This window comes from Pyrus communis, chromosome 14 (genome assembly GCF_963583255.1).
Source record: "Pyrus communis chromosome 14, drPyrComm1.1, whole genome shotgun sequence".
NCBI lineage: Eukaryota > Viridiplantae > Streptophyta > Magnoliopsida > Rosales > Rosaceae > Pyrus > Pyrus communis.
Window position 1 is genome coordinate 19,350,463 of NC_084816.1, and position 17,783 is coordinate 19,368,245.

General features: G+C 37.0%; 4 protein-coding genes across 4 annotated transcripts; 2 read left to right on the plus strand and 2 right to left on the minus strand.

Moving 5' to 3' along the window:
* The first annotated feature begins 1,240 nt into the window (after nt 1-1,240).
* On the plus strand, nt 1,241-4,745 carry LOC137715243 (putative beta-glucosidase 41). Its single transcript, XM_068454496.1, has 13 exons — nt 1,241-1,375; nt 1,465-1,531; nt 1,632-1,690; nt 2,106-2,181; nt 2,268-2,339; nt 2,508-2,595; nt 2,671-2,926; nt 3,037-3,152; nt 3,232-3,455; nt 3,811-3,842; nt 3,926-4,028; nt 4,108-4,216; nt 4,315-4,745. The coding sequence occupies exons 1-13, from the start codon at nt 1,259-1,261 to the stop codon at nt 4,508-4,510; spliced, it is 1,515 nt and encodes a 504-aa protein (XP_068310597.1). The 5' UTR covers nt 1,241-1,258; the 3' UTR covers nt 4,511-4,745.
* Nucleotides 4,746-5,775: 1,030 nt separating this feature from the next.
* On the plus strand, nt 5,776-9,778 carry LOC137715170 (mRNA cap guanine-N7 methyltransferase 1-like). Its single transcript, XM_068454409.1, has 12 exons — nt 5,776-6,176; nt 6,690-6,829; nt 6,924-6,992; nt 7,074-7,145; nt 7,514-7,615; nt 7,810-7,866; nt 7,979-8,117; nt 8,386-8,450; nt 8,571-8,684; nt 8,829-8,952; nt 9,056-9,117; nt 9,233-9,778. The coding sequence occupies exons 1-12, from the start codon at nt 6,101-6,103 to the stop codon at nt 9,332-9,334; spliced, it is 1,122 nt and encodes a 373-aa protein (XP_068310510.1). The 5' UTR covers nt 5,776-6,100; the 3' UTR covers nt 9,335-9,778.
* A 198-nt stretch (nt 9,779-9,976) lies between these two features.
* Nucleotides 9,977-12,243, minus strand: LOC137715171 (uncharacterized). Its single transcript, XM_068454410.1, has 3 exons — nt 11,736-12,243; nt 10,877-11,063; nt 9,977-10,645 (listed from the first exon to the last, which is right to left on the minus strand). Exons 1-3 carry the CDS (start codon nt 12,098-12,100, stop codon nt 10,259-10,261), a joined length of 939 nt encoding a protein of 312 aa, XP_068310511.1. The 5' UTR covers nt 12,101-12,243; the 3' UTR covers nt 9,977-10,258.
* Nucleotides 12,244-14,713: 2,470 nt separating this feature from the next.
* LOC137716303 (uncharacterized) lies at nt 14,714-16,575 on the minus strand. Its single transcript, XM_068455740.1, has 2 exons — nt 16,047-16,575; nt 14,714-14,966 (listed from the first exon to the last, which is right to left on the minus strand). Exons 1-2 carry the CDS (start codon nt 16,495-16,497, stop codon nt 14,914-14,916), a joined length of 504 nt encoding a protein of 167 aa, XP_068311841.1. The 5' UTR covers nt 16,498-16,575; the 3' UTR covers nt 14,714-14,913.
* Nucleotides 16,576-17,783: the final 1,208 nt, after the last annotated feature.

Below are 17,783 nucleotides of genomic sequence, written 5' to 3' on the forward strand. Positions count from 1 at the left end.
TCGACCCAAATCACATATTCTTTGTTCTTATATTCGTCTTGTTCCCAAGATTTGGCGGTTGAAAGGTGATAAGTTTGTATTTTCCACGCAATTCATGAACGCCAAGGCCCTATATCCTTCTCATTCTTTATGAGGTTATGTGTAAGATGAGATGACCATCAATATCTTGTATCTATCCTATCACGGTGACAAAATTAAAAAAAAATTTAAAATTTAAAAAAAATTAAAAAATTGAAAGAAGGCAATGGAGGTGAAAATATAATATTAGTCATCTTCCCTACCAACTAGAACTTATATGGTTGACGTGGACGGTACCATTGCTCAAGGTTTAAGATTGTCCTTCGTTTAGATTCTTGCTTAAATCTTATCATTTGGACAAATAAATAAGATGAGGATTTTATTTTATTTATAATAATTCCAAAATTGTTTTTCCTTCAACGAGATATTTGTGCTTAGAGATGGAGGATCTGGTGTAAGTCACATAATAAATTAGTCATAATAATTTGATACCAAAGTCGTTCAGCAAATAACTGAATCTAAGACCTCATAATTTCAAGTAGAAAAAATAACGGTAGACTATAACTACTAAGTGACAATAATATTTAAAATAAAAACCCTTAAAGTACCTATCAAACATGAAAATTGCTTCCCCTGAGGAGCGCCTGAATTTCGAAATTTAGATTCTTGCTTAAATCTTATCATTTCGACAAAGAAATTATTTTATAATAATTCCAAAATTGTTTTTCCTTCAACGAGATATTTGTGCTTAGAGACGTAGAATCTGGTCTAAGTCACATAATAAATAGTCATAATAATTTGATAGCAAAGTCGTCCAGCAAATAACTCGAATCTAAGATCTCATAATTTCAAGTAGAAAAACTACTGGTAGACCGCGAAGTGACAATAATATTTAAAACAAAAACCTTTAAAGTACCTACCAAACATGAAAGTTGCTTCCTCTGAGGAGCGCCTGAATTTCCAAATTTATCGTTTGTGACGTGCACACAAAGAACAGCCAACCTCCCCACGTCACCTTCCAGCACAAGAGAATTGCTTCATATCAAACCCTTTTGCCCAAATTCTGCCTCCAACATATTTTTGAATCTTTTTATTTTTATTTTTATTTTTATTTTTTATTTTAATTTGGTGAGTAATGGGATCATATCCTTCACTTTAAAATTAAGCTAGCTTATTATTCTACTTCCTCTATAAATTCAGAATCCTCCATGAAGCTGGAAGCGAACCTCAAGACTACGCCATGAGACTATGCCTCGTCCTGGTTTTGATAGCCAGGCTCTTCGCAAACGCGGAGTCTCTTAGCAGAGCTGATTTCCCCGACGGGTTTGATTTCGGAACAGCTTCTTCAGCATACCAGGTATTCCTTTGTTTCTGTTTCAACATCTCGACAGAGCTTGCATGTCAAATAGCAGTTTAACCATTCATGGGGTCTTGTATGTGGTGTAGTTTGAGGGCGCTGCAAATGAAGGAAACAAGGGAGTTAGCGTATGGGACACTTTCGCGAAAGAACCGGGTATGAATTCAAATTCAATGAGGCATTTTAAATGATATGCAAAAAACAAAGAGAAACTTACGGAAGAAGCGGCTTTGAGATTGTTTTGTTTGTTTAACAGGGAGGATTCTGGACTTCAGCAATGCAGACACAGCAGTTGATCAATATCACAGATTTCAGGTGAACATAACAGTGACCTAAGTTGACTTTCTGGAGTTTTAACCTTACAAGCGATAGCAGATTGTCTCAAAGTTTTCTTTTCTTCCAAGTCTTTTTTTAGTTCAGACAAGTCTTTCATAATAAATTAAGAGAAAATTAGAGCAACGGTCCCTTAACTTTAGGCTAATTGGAGCTTCGGTCCCTAATAAAAAATCAGTGACTATTGGCCCCCCCTGAACTTGTCGCAGTGGTGCAATGGTCATTTTGAGTAACCTGTTAGAACTTTCATCCCTTATTTACCCCGTTAAAATTCTTTATTTTTGATAGAAGTTATAATGGAGTTACTGTAATAGCATAACACAAAACATATCCAGAGTAAACAAATGGCAGAGTTCAAGTATATTGTAAATTACTAAACTAAACTTGATATTTGCAGAGTGATATAGAGTTGATGAAGGATATGGGAGTGGATGCATACAGATTCTCAATATCGTGGCCGAGAATTTTTCCAAGTAAGATCTGATTCTGTCCAGATTTTCGTTTTCTCTATCTCACTGTCTTCTGATTACTTACTGCTTTCGAAAATAACCTGAAACAGATGGAACAGGAGAACCCAACTCAGAAGGAATAAACTACTACAACAGCCTTATAGATGCTTTACTCGAAAAAGGTACGCAATGAGACCTCAACAAGAATATAATTCTTAGATAGAGAATTCTTTTTCAAGAATACAATTCGATTGCTTTAACAATGCCATTGAAATCCATAACTGATTTTAAGAAAATAATTCTTTCTCAATGACAATGTTATTGAAGGTCAAACTATTCTTTTCGATTAGGGATCAAACCTTTTGTAACTCTATATCACTGGGATCTTCCACAAGCGCTTGAAGACAGATACGAAGGGTGGTTGAGTGCAAACATAATGTAAGTATCCAACAGCTGCAGGAAAGGATTTGAAAATGCTGAAAAAGACTTAACATTTACCTCACTTGCTTACAGAAAAGACTTCGAACATTATGCCTTCACCTGCTACAAAACTTTTGGCAACAGAGTTAAGAACTGGATCACCTTCAACGAGCCACATGGTAACGCACTCCAAGGTTATGACTTGGGCATACAAGCTCCGGGGAGATGTTCTATTCTTGGCCATTTGTTTTGTAAAAAGGGAAATTCATCTGCTGAACCGTACATTGTTGCTCACAACATCCTCCTGTCTCATGCTGCCGCTTATCATAGTTACCGGCAATTTTTCAAGGTACCCTCATTTCTGTAAAATTATACTTCCTAACTCAAATAGTAAACTTTATGCCATATGTTAAAGAAAATGACACATGGAACTTATGTTTTTTTTACTGAACCATCTAGGAGATACAAGGAGGCCAAGTAGGAATTTCATTGGATGCCAAATGGTACGAGCCTGCATCTGATAATGATGAGGACAGAGATGCAGCACACAGAGCAATCGATTTTTCATTGGGATGGTAATTTCTTTGTAAATGATCTATGAGTCACAGAGACCAAAAATTGTATAAACACAAATAACACAGAAAAGTGAATCAGGTTCCTTGATCCACTATTTTTTGGCGAATATCCACTTTCAATGAAGAAGCTTGTGGATAGGAGACTACCAGAGATTTCACAGGATATCGCAAATTTCCTGGTTGGAACCTTGGACTTTGTTGGCCTAAACCACTACACCACATATTATGCTCGAAATGACAGGACTCGGATTCGAAAGTTCATAATGCAGGATGCTACATCTGATGCTGCAGTCATTTCAACCCGTAAGATGCCAAAACACTTTCTACCCACTTGTAGTGTTTGGTTGCTGGAATGATCACCGGCATGGAATTGAATGCAATGAACGCTGAAAGAGTTAAGGTCAAAGTAGGACAAGTAAAATTGGTAAGGAAAGCAATTGGAATTATAAAACACTTTGGGCGAAGGGAAATTGCCCATTCCAATTTTTTTTTTCCTGTCGACCAAACAATGGTATGGGCATTCCGTCCGGCATATTCCTGCGTATGGAATGTCTATTCCATTCCAAGGTCCATTCCAGAAGACCAATCACTACCTAATTACAAAAGAATCAAAATCAGGATGTCAACTGATTATTATTATACCTGGCTTTCGTTGTAGCATACAAAGGAGGAGTGGCAATCGGAGAAAGAGTATGTCTCAAACCCTTCCTAAAACCTTGAATTCAGTCACTGATTTCATATTTAAGAAAGCTCGTCGGTGCTTCCTCCTCCAGGCAGCTTCCCGCTGGTTGCGCATAGTCCCATGGGGCATCCGAAAGTTGGCAAGACACCTGAAAGATAAGTATGGGAACCCCCCGATGATAATAACAGAAAATGGTGAGTAGACTAGATTCAGATTCACAACTTACAATTCAAAGTTTCATGAAATAACAGATGTTCAAATGCATGAGCACAGGTATGGATGATCCAAATAAACGTTTCATACCTTTAGAAAAGGCTTTAAACGACGAAAAGAGGATAACCTTTCACAGGGACTATCTCTCGAACCTATCTGCTGCTATAAGGTAATAACCACTCCCCACTTCGATATCTTTGTGAGGTTATTTCGTGACATTTCTAGAACTCCAACATTGTAACTTAACAGAAAACTCAATCAATGCAGGCAAGACAACTGTGACGTGCGTGGTTATTTTGTGTGGTCACTGCTCGACAACTGGGAATGGAACATGGGATACACTGTTCGGTTCGGTCTCTACTATGTGGATTACAAGAAGAACCTGACAAGGATTCCTAAAACTTCAGTACAGTGGTTTAGAACACTTCTCCAAGTTAACGATGACCCGAGACACCACATCTAACAACATTTTTTTTGCTACAAAGCATATAAAGAACAATTTGTACAGATGCAATGAATATATCAAAGCAAAAATCTATGAAATTTCAATGATGAAATCCCAAAAGTCCAAACCTTCTTATTTGTCTATTCCAACTAACAAATTAGACAGACAACATTGAACCAAAACAAAAAAAACATTAACTAAAACAAAAGACATGAGTTCACAATCAAGCATCACAAAATCGATGTCCATCAGATACGGTAGATTCCAATTTACAGCAACCCAAATTGCTTTGATTAAATTTTCAATTAACTGACTTTAATTGTGTTTCTGAACAAAAAGAAAAATGAAAAATTTGTGGAGAAAGAATTAAAGAGCGCGGCAAGAATGGCATGCATACCGGCATTTCGCCCGCAGAGGTGGAGTAGGACTCGAAACGATGAGGTCGGAACCGTCGCAGGACGCCATCGGCCGTATTCTGGGAGGACCCTCCCAAAGGATTTTTATTAGGATTAGCATCCTCTCCCGCTAAAGGTCCGGAACCTCGTGAACAAGTTTATCGCACCGTTGAAATTTTATTCAACAGCTATAAATAAGAGATCTCTCTAAAAATTATAATAATTGTAATCATTAGATAAAATTTCAACGATCCGATAGGCTTGCTTAGGAGGATCATCACCCTTCGCTTGGAAGAGAATCCTAATCCGAATTATTAGACATTTGAAAATTAAAAAAATACGGCTAGGTCTTTTTAGCTGTTCATTTTGTTTCTCTAGATCCGTCTATGCATCCGTCTACATCATGACTCTTGCTTAGGCATTTTATTTTTGTTCAATAAATTGTAAGAGACTTGTTGAATAATTAGATAAAAACTCATTATTTGCTTGTTTTTCATATTTTCAATGTGACCTAATACTTTAAAGAAAAATTAATAAAAAAAGATTTGAAAATTTAAAGTTTTAACGATAAGGACAAAATAAATAGTAAAGTCAACATTACAAGAATTGATTTTTTAGTGTAAAAATATAATTTTTCGTCTATTCATCGGAAGTTTTTCGTTAAAGTTTCCATACTTTAATTTTATGCTATTTTACGTTGTAATTGATGTATTTCAATACAATTGTGTTCATCTAAACTCCTTCCTACACTGCCTAGACGCAAAGATCTCAACTAACCGTCTGGCTAGAGCCTATCATCTTTTAAAATTTTAAAGGGACAAAAAGGAAGGGCGGGTTTGAATAATCTTTTGACTCATAGTGAAAAAGGTGAAAAGATATTCATAAAACTAGAAGAAAAATCAGAAACGCACCCTACCGCACGACGGGGCCTGCAAACATAACAATTGGATACAGAAAAACACTGCTCGGAGCCACCGTTCAAATCTGTTCAGGCCTTTCTCCTTCGTTCCTTGTCCCTCTCTCTCACCTCACCAATAATTAAACACGCACAAATATACGCCTCAAGAATAAAAACACGCAAAAATATAAAGAAAATTAACGTTGCTGTCTGTCTGTGTTTGCTTCTTGATATCAAAGCTCTAATTTTGTGCCGGCGTTCGGTTCTTCCTCGCAGAACCCCGATTGTGTCCCGGTGCAATTTCTATTTTTGCCCATGAAACGAGGGTACTCGGAATCGTCGTCCACCTCCCTCGGGCCTCCCCAGTCGAGATTCAAACACAACCCAGAAGGTGAAATTCGTAAACCCCTTTTGTTTTCTGGTTCGGATTTGTGATTTCTTCTGGTAAATTGGTAATCTTTTAGGTTATTTCGGGAGTTTTTGGATCTGGGTTTTGTGGGGTTTTGCTGATAAATGAAGGAAGAGGAAGAGAATTGCATAAGTTGAAAACTTTTTTTCTTATTTGTTTTTGTGTTTTCGATTGCCAATTTATTGAATGTTTCTGTGTCTGATTAGTGTGGGGGATTAATTCGAACCTGGGATTTTTAGTTCCCCACTATTTGGTAACAGAGGAAATGGACAAGAAGGGAATGCGACTAAATTTTGAATTTTCTAATTCTTTCTATTTTTTTTAGCTGAAACAAAGCAAAGGAAATATATGTATATGTATATGTATAAATATATGCATTTTCTGTATGTGTGTGTGTGTGTGTGTATCTAGTAGCCATACAATAGGAAAATTCAATATTGAAAATTTGAAATCTTCATGGTTTTCTAACCATGGTTTATTACATTGTGGTCTTAGGTGATGCCGAATTCTTGGAGGATGAAACCACAAAAAAATTTGCACGTAAAGTGGCCGATCATTACAGTGCAAGGACGAATCAAACTCTAGAAGAACGAGAAGCTAGTCCAATCATCCATTTAAAGAAGCTTAACAATTGGGTTTGTCTTTTGATCTCCTTAATTAGTACTTCAAAATTGTTTGATCACACTTCATACTTTTCAGTTGGTTATAGTTCCTTCTCTTGTTGAGCAGATTAAGAGTGTTTTAATCCAGCTATATGCTCGCAAAGGAGATGCTGTTCTGGATCTTGCATGTGGCAAGGTATTGGTGGTCCATTTGTATCTTTTCGTTTTCCCCTCCCTGCAACTAAATATTCTCTTTTAAATGTAATTTATTGTCTAGGGGGGTGATCTCATCAAATGGGACAAGGCAAAAATTGGGTATTATGTTGGAATTGATATCGCTGAAGGCTCGGTAAGTATTTAAATTTGGTTATACTTGGCTTATTAGTTCGCATTTTTCTTTTTGATAAATAGCTTCGCTGAGTCTGTCTAATCTCTTCATCGCAGTTAACTAGTTATTGTTTAATGGAGTAGAAAACTTATTCTAGGACCATATTTTGCTGTATTCCCACTCAATTGCTGACCTACATTTCAGGATGCATAAATTTGCATTAGTAGTAATAGATTTTTAGTTGGCCGACATTAGAGCTATGGTGAAGTGTCGTATTATCATGAGCGTTGGAAGTCAGTCTTGTTGTCTGCCTCTTGTCCTTAGTGTGATTATTTTTAAAAGTGTGCCATCATCAACAATCTTATTATTGTGTTCAAATATTTGTACAGATAGAAGATTGTCGTACTCGTTACAATGGTGATGCTGACCATCATCAGCGTCGTAAAAAGTTTACATTTCCTGCACATCTTATATGTGGAGATTGCTATGAGGTAATTGCAAATTGGATAGCTGCTAACTAAGCCATTGCTCTGTTCCTTGGGAGCTTGCCATTGCTCTGTTCCTTGGGAGCTTGCCTTTGCTTCACTCAATCAAAGAAGAAGCCGTTAGGAAGCAGCATATGTTTACCCTGCTTAGTGCGTCTGTAATGTATGATTATTAATGCTATGTATGCGCATGGTTTCAGGTTCGCCTGGATAAAGTCCTGGCTGATGATGCCCCCTTTGATGTTGTCAGTTGCCAGGTGAGCCTCTCATGCACTAATAGCTTTCTACCTTATATTGTAATGTAATTAAAAGATTTGAGGGGAGGAGAGCCTTTGAAACTGACTGCTTAAAACACATTTTATTTTGCAGTTTGCCTTGCATTATTCCTGGTCTACTGAGGCACGTGCGCGGCGAGCCTTGGCTAATGTATCGGCTTTACTGCGCCCTGGCGGTACTTTTATTGGAACAATGCCTGATGCAAATGTGATTATCAAAAAGCTCAGAGAAGGTTTATCTTATGCCCTGATGATTCATTTCCTTTGAGAGTCATGTTAAACTGTGACCTAGGAAAAAGAAACAAATTTGACACTGTTAACTGCGGTCATTTGTCTCATAAGCAATATATTCTCTCTGGCCGAGTAGATAGTGAAAATTCATTAAAAAAAAAAAAAAGAATTTCCCATTTCACTCTCGTATGTTTAGCATTAAGATCTTGGGCATGGCAGACTACTTTCACCGTTATTTATCGGAGATGGTATTTTCATTGTGATGTCCAGCTGAAGGATTGGTCTTTGGTAATAGCGTCTACTGGATACGCTTTGATGAAGACTTTTCTGAAAAGGTATGAATTTACTCAGATGCTTTGTTTTTCAATTTGGCAATTCTCCAATCTGAGACAAGTATTTATAAACTATTTTTTTCAATTATTCCTAATTTGACAAATACTTCATGTATGGTGCAGAAATTCAAGTCTTCGAGCCCCTTTGGTATCAAGTACAAGTTTCACCTGGAGGATGCTGTTGATTGCCCGGAATGGATTGTCCCATTTCATGTTTTCAAATCGTTGGTCGAAGAGGTATACTTTCTTCTTTCATCACAGATGGTGACAGAAGTGCATTCAGAAGCACACCCTGCTAATTGAAAGGAGCTATTTGAAACGTTTATCTACTTTTCGCTAAAAATCTTCTCGTATTCATATAAATGAATTGACCTGTTGCAGTACGATATGGAGCTAGTTTTGGTGAAGAACAACCACGAATTTGTGCATGAGTATATGAAAAAACCAGAATTTGTGGAGTTAATGCGGAGGCTTGGTGCATTGGGTGATGGTAACCAAGATCAAAGTAAGTTTGTTTCCCATCAACTGTGACAATTTAGTTTCAGTTGCTTATTTATGATTTTTTGTAATTAGCTTAATGCTTCTCATTTCTGCTTTGCAATATCCAGGTACACTATCGAAAGATGAATGGGAAGTAGCTCATCTGTATTTGGCATTTGTCTTGAGGAAGGTGAGTGCACACTCCTGGACTCCTAGTACCGATGCGATTTTCCATTTTTATGTTGCTGTTACCATTATTATAGTCCGTTAGCATTTGCTGTGCGTTAAATCTATGTTATTTCCAGCGAGGGGAACCTGATCGTGATCGGACACAAGTAAACGGTAGGAGAGGCAAGGGGAAGATGCACATATCAAAAGAGGACGTCATGTGCATAAGTAATGACTAATGCAACACCAATTATGTCTTGAACGTCCATTTTTACAGCAGACGAGCAATGAATTTGAACGGCAGGAGAAGCCTGCTTGGCGGTATGGGAAAGCGAAGAGCTCGACTCCCCGCACCGTTCTACTGGCTACGATTACAAGTGGATGTAATTGTTCAGTTTTGTAGATTAATTATGATCTAAGATTTGTAATTTTCATTGTCATCAAAGCAGCAGAGGAAATAACTGTTTGTAGTATATCTGCTATGAGAAATAGTTTAACTAGTCAAAGGTAAGTCACACAATGAACAATCTAATTTTGTTGAATTCATCATCCACGAGATTCTAAGACCTCTCATTTACAAGTGAAGAGGAAAATTATTAGACTGTAATACTAAGTGTTTAAAAACTAAATACTTATATTATTCCTGAGATTTGGAGAATAAAAGTTACCATACACTTCAATTAGGACATCTCTCAAAGTTCGTCATTTTTTAAGCGATTAGGAATTGATCAGACGGTGGCTAACCGCCTAGCGTGTGAGCGATTTTTAGAGCATTGTTAAAAGCATCTGCAAGCCAACCTAAGACGCCAAACTAGTCAAGATCAAGCATTCTAAATGCATAAATCATAACGAAAATCTGACCACAAAACATTCTCAGAAAGTGAACCATGACAAAAATCCATACTACCGAAACTGCATAAGCTGTACGTATTATGTCACTACCTTCTCTGTTGCTTAACGAAGGTTTCACACGCGGTACTTTCTGATACAGTATTTGAAAAGGAAAAAAAAAAATCACGTACGCTGAAGAAATATGCACGCAGATTGCTCATCTATTAGCAATGCTTCGGGCATCAAATTGCTTTTATTTATTCCACAAACGCTCATTACGCAGCGACGTGCATGTTTGGGATTGTTTTTTCGGCAGATTGAGCTAGAATTAACTAAGCACGCTTCGTCAAGACCACCATAACAACCATAACCGCCAGTCCCATGAACGCAGATGCTACAACCGCCCCTGTATTCGCTCCGTCTGCTTCAGTCTCAGCTGCAGGGGGTTCGAAAATGTTCTGGATGAATGACGACAAATCATTGACCCACTTATCCACAGTAAGCTTGATTTTCTGCACAAAACCACCGAGCATATCTTCCAAGCTGTTAGATTTCTCTGATTCATCTTCAAGCTTCTTGGGTGAAGCTGGATAAGTATCTGCAGCATACTCTTCCGTGTTAAGATTACAGTTCTTGTTGGCCATAAATTGCTTGACCGCAGAATTTTCCATCATAGCATTCCAGATATTTGGGTCACTTGTAATTGAAGCAACAACATTCTGGGGGCATGAAACCAAGAAAATAAATCAAGTCCCCTAACAAATCGTACAAAGCCAGTCATCGTAAATTCGGGTAGCTTAAAGCACTTGACATTTTAAGAAGAAAAGACACATACTAAATTTCATGTTCAAAGCAACTGGATCCCGGAAAGGGCAAGGGATATTTCCAGGATCCAGTTGCTTTGACGTGGCTTAACCGTGACCGTGGCTTAACTGTGACCGTTCAAATACCTGAGCTTCAGAACTTCTACTCAGCATTTCAAATGCTTGAAGAGCATGTTTCGGCACTGAAGTCCTAGTAGGAAGTAGGGATCCCATCTCCTCAGGTTCAGGGTTTTTTATCAGAGGCAGCCTAGCCACACCAGCAGCAGCAGACGGCTCCCCCAAATCAGTAGATTTGGGCGAAGAAAGATACACCCTGAAAGTTCATGTACGGAACGCATGATAGAGCCAACATTAGTCTACAAATTATACATATACATCAACAAAATGAAGAAAAACTCCTTCAATCTTATAAATTTGGCGCCTCGTAACAGTGCAACCGATTACGCTTACAGAAGGGGGATAACTTCTGATATCCCAAAATACGAAATCAAGAAGACATAAACAAGACTACAACCACATCTACAGTTGGATAACAAGAAATTGTTAATTCCATTCAAAAACCAATAAACTCAAACATATTTTCTTCGCACCGAAAACCATTTCAGTAAGTAATTTCTTCCACATTCGACCAAAAAAAGGAAATTAATTTCTTCGACCATTCATGTTCAACAACAAAATCGGCTTCTACAAATACAAATATATCCCAAATGAAAATTCCCAAAAACTAGAAAAACACAATGTCAAACATTCTCTTTCTATTTGGCAATTTGTAGTTCAAACAAAGCAATTCCACAATACCAGAGCAGAAATGTAAATTTCCAATACTTGCAAAAAAAGTAGATTTTCATAATTTTGCAATTTTCTTTTCTCGTTAACCAAACAGAGCATAACACAAACAACACAAAAAAAGAATGGAAATTCATTGGAAAATAATAAATAAAACAATTAAATTAGTTTATCATTTTAATTGGTGGAGAGATTATACTTATCGAGGGCGTCTTTCAATTCAGCGGTGGCCTCTTTGGCCTCCTTGAAGCTCGGCGCAGCGTCGAAGACAACCCTCGGCATCGGCTCGCCGCCCGACATCACCAGGTCATCTTCTCCGGCGCCGACCACCTGCCAGTCGACGAAGTCATCGACCGCGTCCGACGCAGGCTTCTCGATCGCTGCCACTTCACCTCCGCCGTAGTTCTGAGCCGTGAGGGTCGCTGCCACAGGAATTGAGGCCTTGCGAACCGAATGACCAGTCGGCAAAGGAACCCCCGGCGCGCCACGGAGCATGCCGCCGTGGACCACGCCGCCGATCCCGGCCACCTTTGCCACAGACCTCATGACTCCGCTGCCTCCCATAGTTTTCTGTGGCTGTGAGTGTGGCAAAACCCTGGAAAGTAGAGAGTCGAAACCTCTCTCTCTCTCTCTCTCTCTTTTTCCGATTGATGTTTGTCGGAGGATAATCGGAATTTATAAGAATTTGTGGAGGAGAGAAAGAGGATTAAGGAATTTCCTTATTCTCTGGACGCTGGCACTGTTATCCTTGATGATCGCTGCTAGGCTGCCACGTGGTAATTAATATACTTTTGCGTTTACTTGTAAGCTAAGGAAAACCGAGTTTTTAAGCTTATTTTTAACTACACCTTACAACTCGTTTTTAATCTCATTTTGTCTATGTAACTCTAAAATTATAACTTTACTCCTAAAACTTAAAATTTTCTCCACTTCACTTCTGGAGCTCGATTTTGGATCCTATTTTGTTATTTGAAACTAAAAAGTCATCATTTTACTCCTAATTCTGTTAATTACGTTATATTGAATGTTAATGCAAAGGGAAGAGATAATATTTTTTGCTAATTTTTTTATTTTAGTCTGTAAAACTCAATTTTAATATTTTTAATGCATAATAGAGATTTATAATCAATTTTTTTGACACATGTGACATCAAAGAAACAATAGAGGGCGCATTTTTTTTTTTAACAAACGATACATTATATATACTAAGGGGAAATGAGGGTGGTTTCAGCCTCACAATGATCTAGTAATACTGTGGTTCAAATTCACTTTTGGCGAGAATCGAACATAAAATCTTTCACTTACAAATGATATCACTATACCGTAGTATTAAGCGGCATAAAAAACCACTTAATACACATAACTTTAAAGTTCTTTAAAGTTTAAACTAAAATTTGGAAGAGTTGGGCCGATCCATTTCGAACTCAACGGTTTGAGGCCATCATCACTGAGGCCTATCCCCATTCCCCATTGCCCCTTCGAGCTTTTCTTCGCAAATAGCACCTCAGAACATCATATTTTATAAACTTTGGTGAAGATACGCTACTTGCAAATGCGATTTGAGTTTTGTATTTTGTTTATGAAAGAATCACGCTAATGGCTTGAAGAAATGCATACCTTGATCATGCTATTAAGTTGGTTTATATATAAGAAAAAAATTAATTAATTAAAATGATGTTTCCTGCACCAGATGATTAGTAGACAAACCTAAGTTCTTCCTCCATCTCCAAGTATCATAGAAATGAGACATATTTTTAATTTTACTCATCTACTTTTTTTATGGTGTAAAATGTTGGTAAGGTGCAAAGAGCTTATAACCCAATTGGTTTTTTTTTTTTTTTTTTTCTCGCATCCGAAGTTCCGAATTCAAATCACTTCTTCTTAATTATTGTTTGTATATAAAAAAAAAAAAAAAAAAAAAAAGGTCGACAAAGTTGAAATGGAAAATTATATATGTAAACGTGGTCTCTTAATCGTTGTCGCACTGGACCTTGAAAATATGAAGGCCCGGTCCTGATCTCAACTATGTTCATGCCAAATGCCAATAACAACAACGTGATCTAACAATTTTTTTTTTTTTTGGGTTAACGAACGATATTATCCACATTAAGGAGGTGATGGAGTGAGGTAAGTCTCGCAATGTGCTAGCAATAATGTGGTTCAAATTTGTCTTTTAACAAGAATCGAACCGAAAATCTCTCACTTACAAGTGAAAATAAATACTACTATATCGTAATATTAAGTAATAACAAGATCAAAATATAATTGTCTTAGTTTAATACAAAACAACGAGATACAATCCCTAATTCAAAACAAACTTACACAAGAAAAATAACTAGGAAAATGACGCCCATTTCAAAGCGTCCAGTGCCAATGAAACACAAATGCCAGTACCCAAAACTATTATCATAGAATTAATTAAGTTGGCTAAAGCAGTATGCTTCCCGGTACTCATCTAAGTTTGAATTTTCATTAAGAGAACAAAACCATTATTATTTCTTTCAAACCATCTTCATTAAGAGAACAAAACAAAAGATTGAATAATTAGCCTCTATAATTTTGAATCTGGATGCAGATTGGGATGCAGTTTGATGGTTTCAAAGTAGCTCATTTACTTACAAGGTGATGAGAGATTTTTTATTGTGCCCAAAATATAGGGTAGTACATCATACGTTACTATTGTATGGTGAGATACTTGTATTAAAAAAAATTAATAATTAAAAAAATAGAATACGGGGTAGTACATCACATGGTGTACCACCCGTGTTCCAAGCACAATAAAAATTTTCTCTAAGCTGACTGAAGGTCGGCTACATAGATGATCAACGAGTGCTCATGAATATTCTGTAAATCACCATCATCTCCATTTTAATTAAATGGGTATGCATATACCATCCCTAGTCGGCAGCTTCCGGGATAGAGATTAGTTTAATAGAAAATACCATTTACGTCACATCTGCTGATTTGCAACTAAAATACAAACTCAGAAGATAATATATAAAACAAGGTCAAAACCTTGCTATCAAATATTGGTATAAAACAATAATTCTTGCCGTGCCAATTTAAACATGAAAAGATATTATATTTAGCCGAAGGGAATAAAGAAATTTGATCCTTTGCTTTGCTTAAACAGGATTAGGTGACATTAGATATGGAATTAACAAAAAAGTTAGAAGATTAATTAGAACTGCTAATCTGATTCCAGGAGTTCACATCTGACATCTTTTTACAAACTCCACCCTTTTTCCTGCTCAAAACCGTCCGATAATCTCAAGCGAACCTGCTCCTGCTTAGTGCTAATTAAAATATTTAAACTTGCATTAATATTCTAAAGAAAAAGAGGACAAAGTTGGGAAACAAGTTGGCATCTCCTCTCTCTATCTCAGACCCCAAAAGCCTTTCTCCTTCCTCACATGATTCTTCAACACACCTGCAAACAGTCACATGATTATTGTTCGGAGCTCAAGAATCAATTCCATCATCTTACATGCACTCTTAGGGATGTAGTATTCATAGAAAACGTGAGTTTGTCCAGTTGGTCATGATTTTACTTATCCTCTTGCACCCGTATAAAAATCTCCCTACTCGCACAGTTTTTTAAACTCTCGCTTGTATAAGTTATATGATTTTAATTAGTACTATACTCATAATATGGGGATTGAGATCCACTTTAAATCTGTGTCCAGAGCACGCATACTGAGAGATCATGACCACTCAATTTAAATCATACGGCCATATTAACCCATTACACTGATCCACTTCACAAAAACCCAAAATCTTTTGCAGTTTGAATATCTTTCTCTCTATCGAACGGTCAAGTGTTAGTGGTGTGTAGAAAATATTATAAAAATTAAAAAGGTGTGAGAAAAGTAATTTGGGATGTGTGAATTATATAATCACTCAATATAGAATGCTACTAGATAAAAGCCCAGGAGCTACACTTTTGAACTATGTAGAACAATTCCCTCAAAAGATAAGCCAACAACAAAAGTTTGTTTCTTTTGTTTTTATATAGGAAATTTCTAGCAATATAATCATTTTTTGTATTGTTTATAGGGAAATTTGGATACATCATATGTGGGAACAGAAAAAAGGGGCAAAGAAAAAATATCTCCTTAATGAATAAAAGTTATAAAACAAATAAAGAACAACAAATGAAAAAACAAATCTCTCTCCATCATCTGAAACACTAACATGTTTGTCTCTGCAATATTTATGACCAGAAATGAGACATGACATGCGTTAAAATCCAAAAGAAACTGTTCAAGTGTTGCGCACACCAAAAAATAACAGAAACCAATATCCATAGAAACTGCAGCACATGTTACAAAATAACTGCAGAAACAAAACTTATAAAACATAATTAAATTAAGAGAAGTGATTCTGCACGCCCTATTCTTCACCTACAAACTTCTGTCTATATCCGTCATCGGACTGAATAAATTAATAGAAAATCAACGGACTGAAATAATAAGGGTGTGCGAAAGTCAATCTTCCGAGACTTGATTACCTGAGGGTTTACAGTCAGGGGGATCCTCAAAGAGTGAGAGGGAAAACTGTTTGTGAGCAACCCCAATGTCAAAGAGGATGAGACCTGATCTTGGATCATCAACAATGATGTCTTTGACCGGCAGCCACAGAAAGAGCTCTTCCTGAGACAAGCCCTGAACCCCAATGAGGCTGCCATAGCTGAGATTTGCCCTCACCACGCTCTCAAAGAAAACCCTGTTCTCATATTTTGTGAGGCATGGGGCATCAAGGAAGACCTGGAGCTCCCCATTGTCTGAGAGAGTGTAGGACTTGACCTCCTTTGGGAGGAGGCCAGGTGGCAGACCCTGGGAGATAAGGAGGTCGTGGATGTTGCTGGAGGAGAGAGAGAGGGGTAGAGAGAGAAGGAGGAGAAAGGCCCATGGAAAGACTCTGAGGAAGGAGGAGAAGAAGTGGGTGTTTAACAGGGACATGATGGTGGTTGGATGGAAAATGGTTAGAGAGAGAAGAGCGGGAGAGAGAGAGAGAGAGAGAGAGAGAGAGAGAGAGAGAGGGAGGGAGAGGATTTGGAGGGTTTTAAGGGGCGATGAAATGTATTTGGGAGAGTTGGAAAGTTGGAAAACTGTTTATTAAAGGAGAACTGGACCGACTGGTAGAGTTGGAAAGTTGAAACTGTTTATTAAAGAGCTTGTGTGGTGAAGTTACTATATTACCCTAGTTGGTGAATGCTTTGTTTGTGTGAGGTGATGGGGGACCTAGGGTTCTCTTCGGATCTCTTCCATCAAATATATCCCACCAATCAATCTAAGCTCTTGGAATTTGATTTAGGAAGCGTTTTTAAAAGTTATAATAATTTTAACCGTTAGATCAAATCTTAAAAATTCAAATTGATTGATGGGATGGATTTGATGGAAGAGATCTACATGAAATTTCTTTCCCCGGGGGACCAAGAGCTTAATTATTTTGTACTGTAGCACCTTATTATTATTGGCTGTCTTGCTTGCTGACGTGCTAAATTGTTTCTTAAAGTTGTATCTAGTCAAGTGTATCTACAATTCTACATTCTACACCATAACCTTCATAAATATCTATTCCATTTTCTTCTTACCTACTAATCATGTATCTTATTTTAGTCTTAGTTATAATATTTTACTTGAACTTAAATTAATGTTTATCTGTAAGCTTTTGTAGGTACAACTTAACTGAGGTACGTCTTAAAAGTTTTTAAGACGTTCTTGCCTAAGTTTTATTTGTTGGTGGGCGAGTCTTAGCAATGGTGTAATCTGAATGATTGAACGAAGGATTTGGATGCAGAAATTTGAGTGAAGTCGGTGAATATGTGTGAAAGGAGTTTAAAATATAGAAAAAAAAAGTTGAAAATGATTGCTGATTTCAGATAGAAAAGGGGATGTATAGCTAGTGGCGGATCCAGGATTCTAACATTAGATATTCCTAATCAAGTTATACTAGACGCTAATTGGGTGGAGGGCTCGAGTGTAGCGCCTATGCGCCTAGACGGGCATTTGAGTACTAGGATAATTTAAGTAAATTTATTATATATCATATAAATAAATGTCTATTTACACTTTAAAAAAATTGTACTTGTTTGAGAATTTATGTTTATTATTTAACATATAAAATAAAAAAAATATCATAATTTTCCTTTAGTATTTTAATGAATTTGATGGTATGAGATGAAAGTTCTAGTGATTATGAGTTCGTAGTACTTTACGAAATATTTTTCAAAAGTTGTATGAAT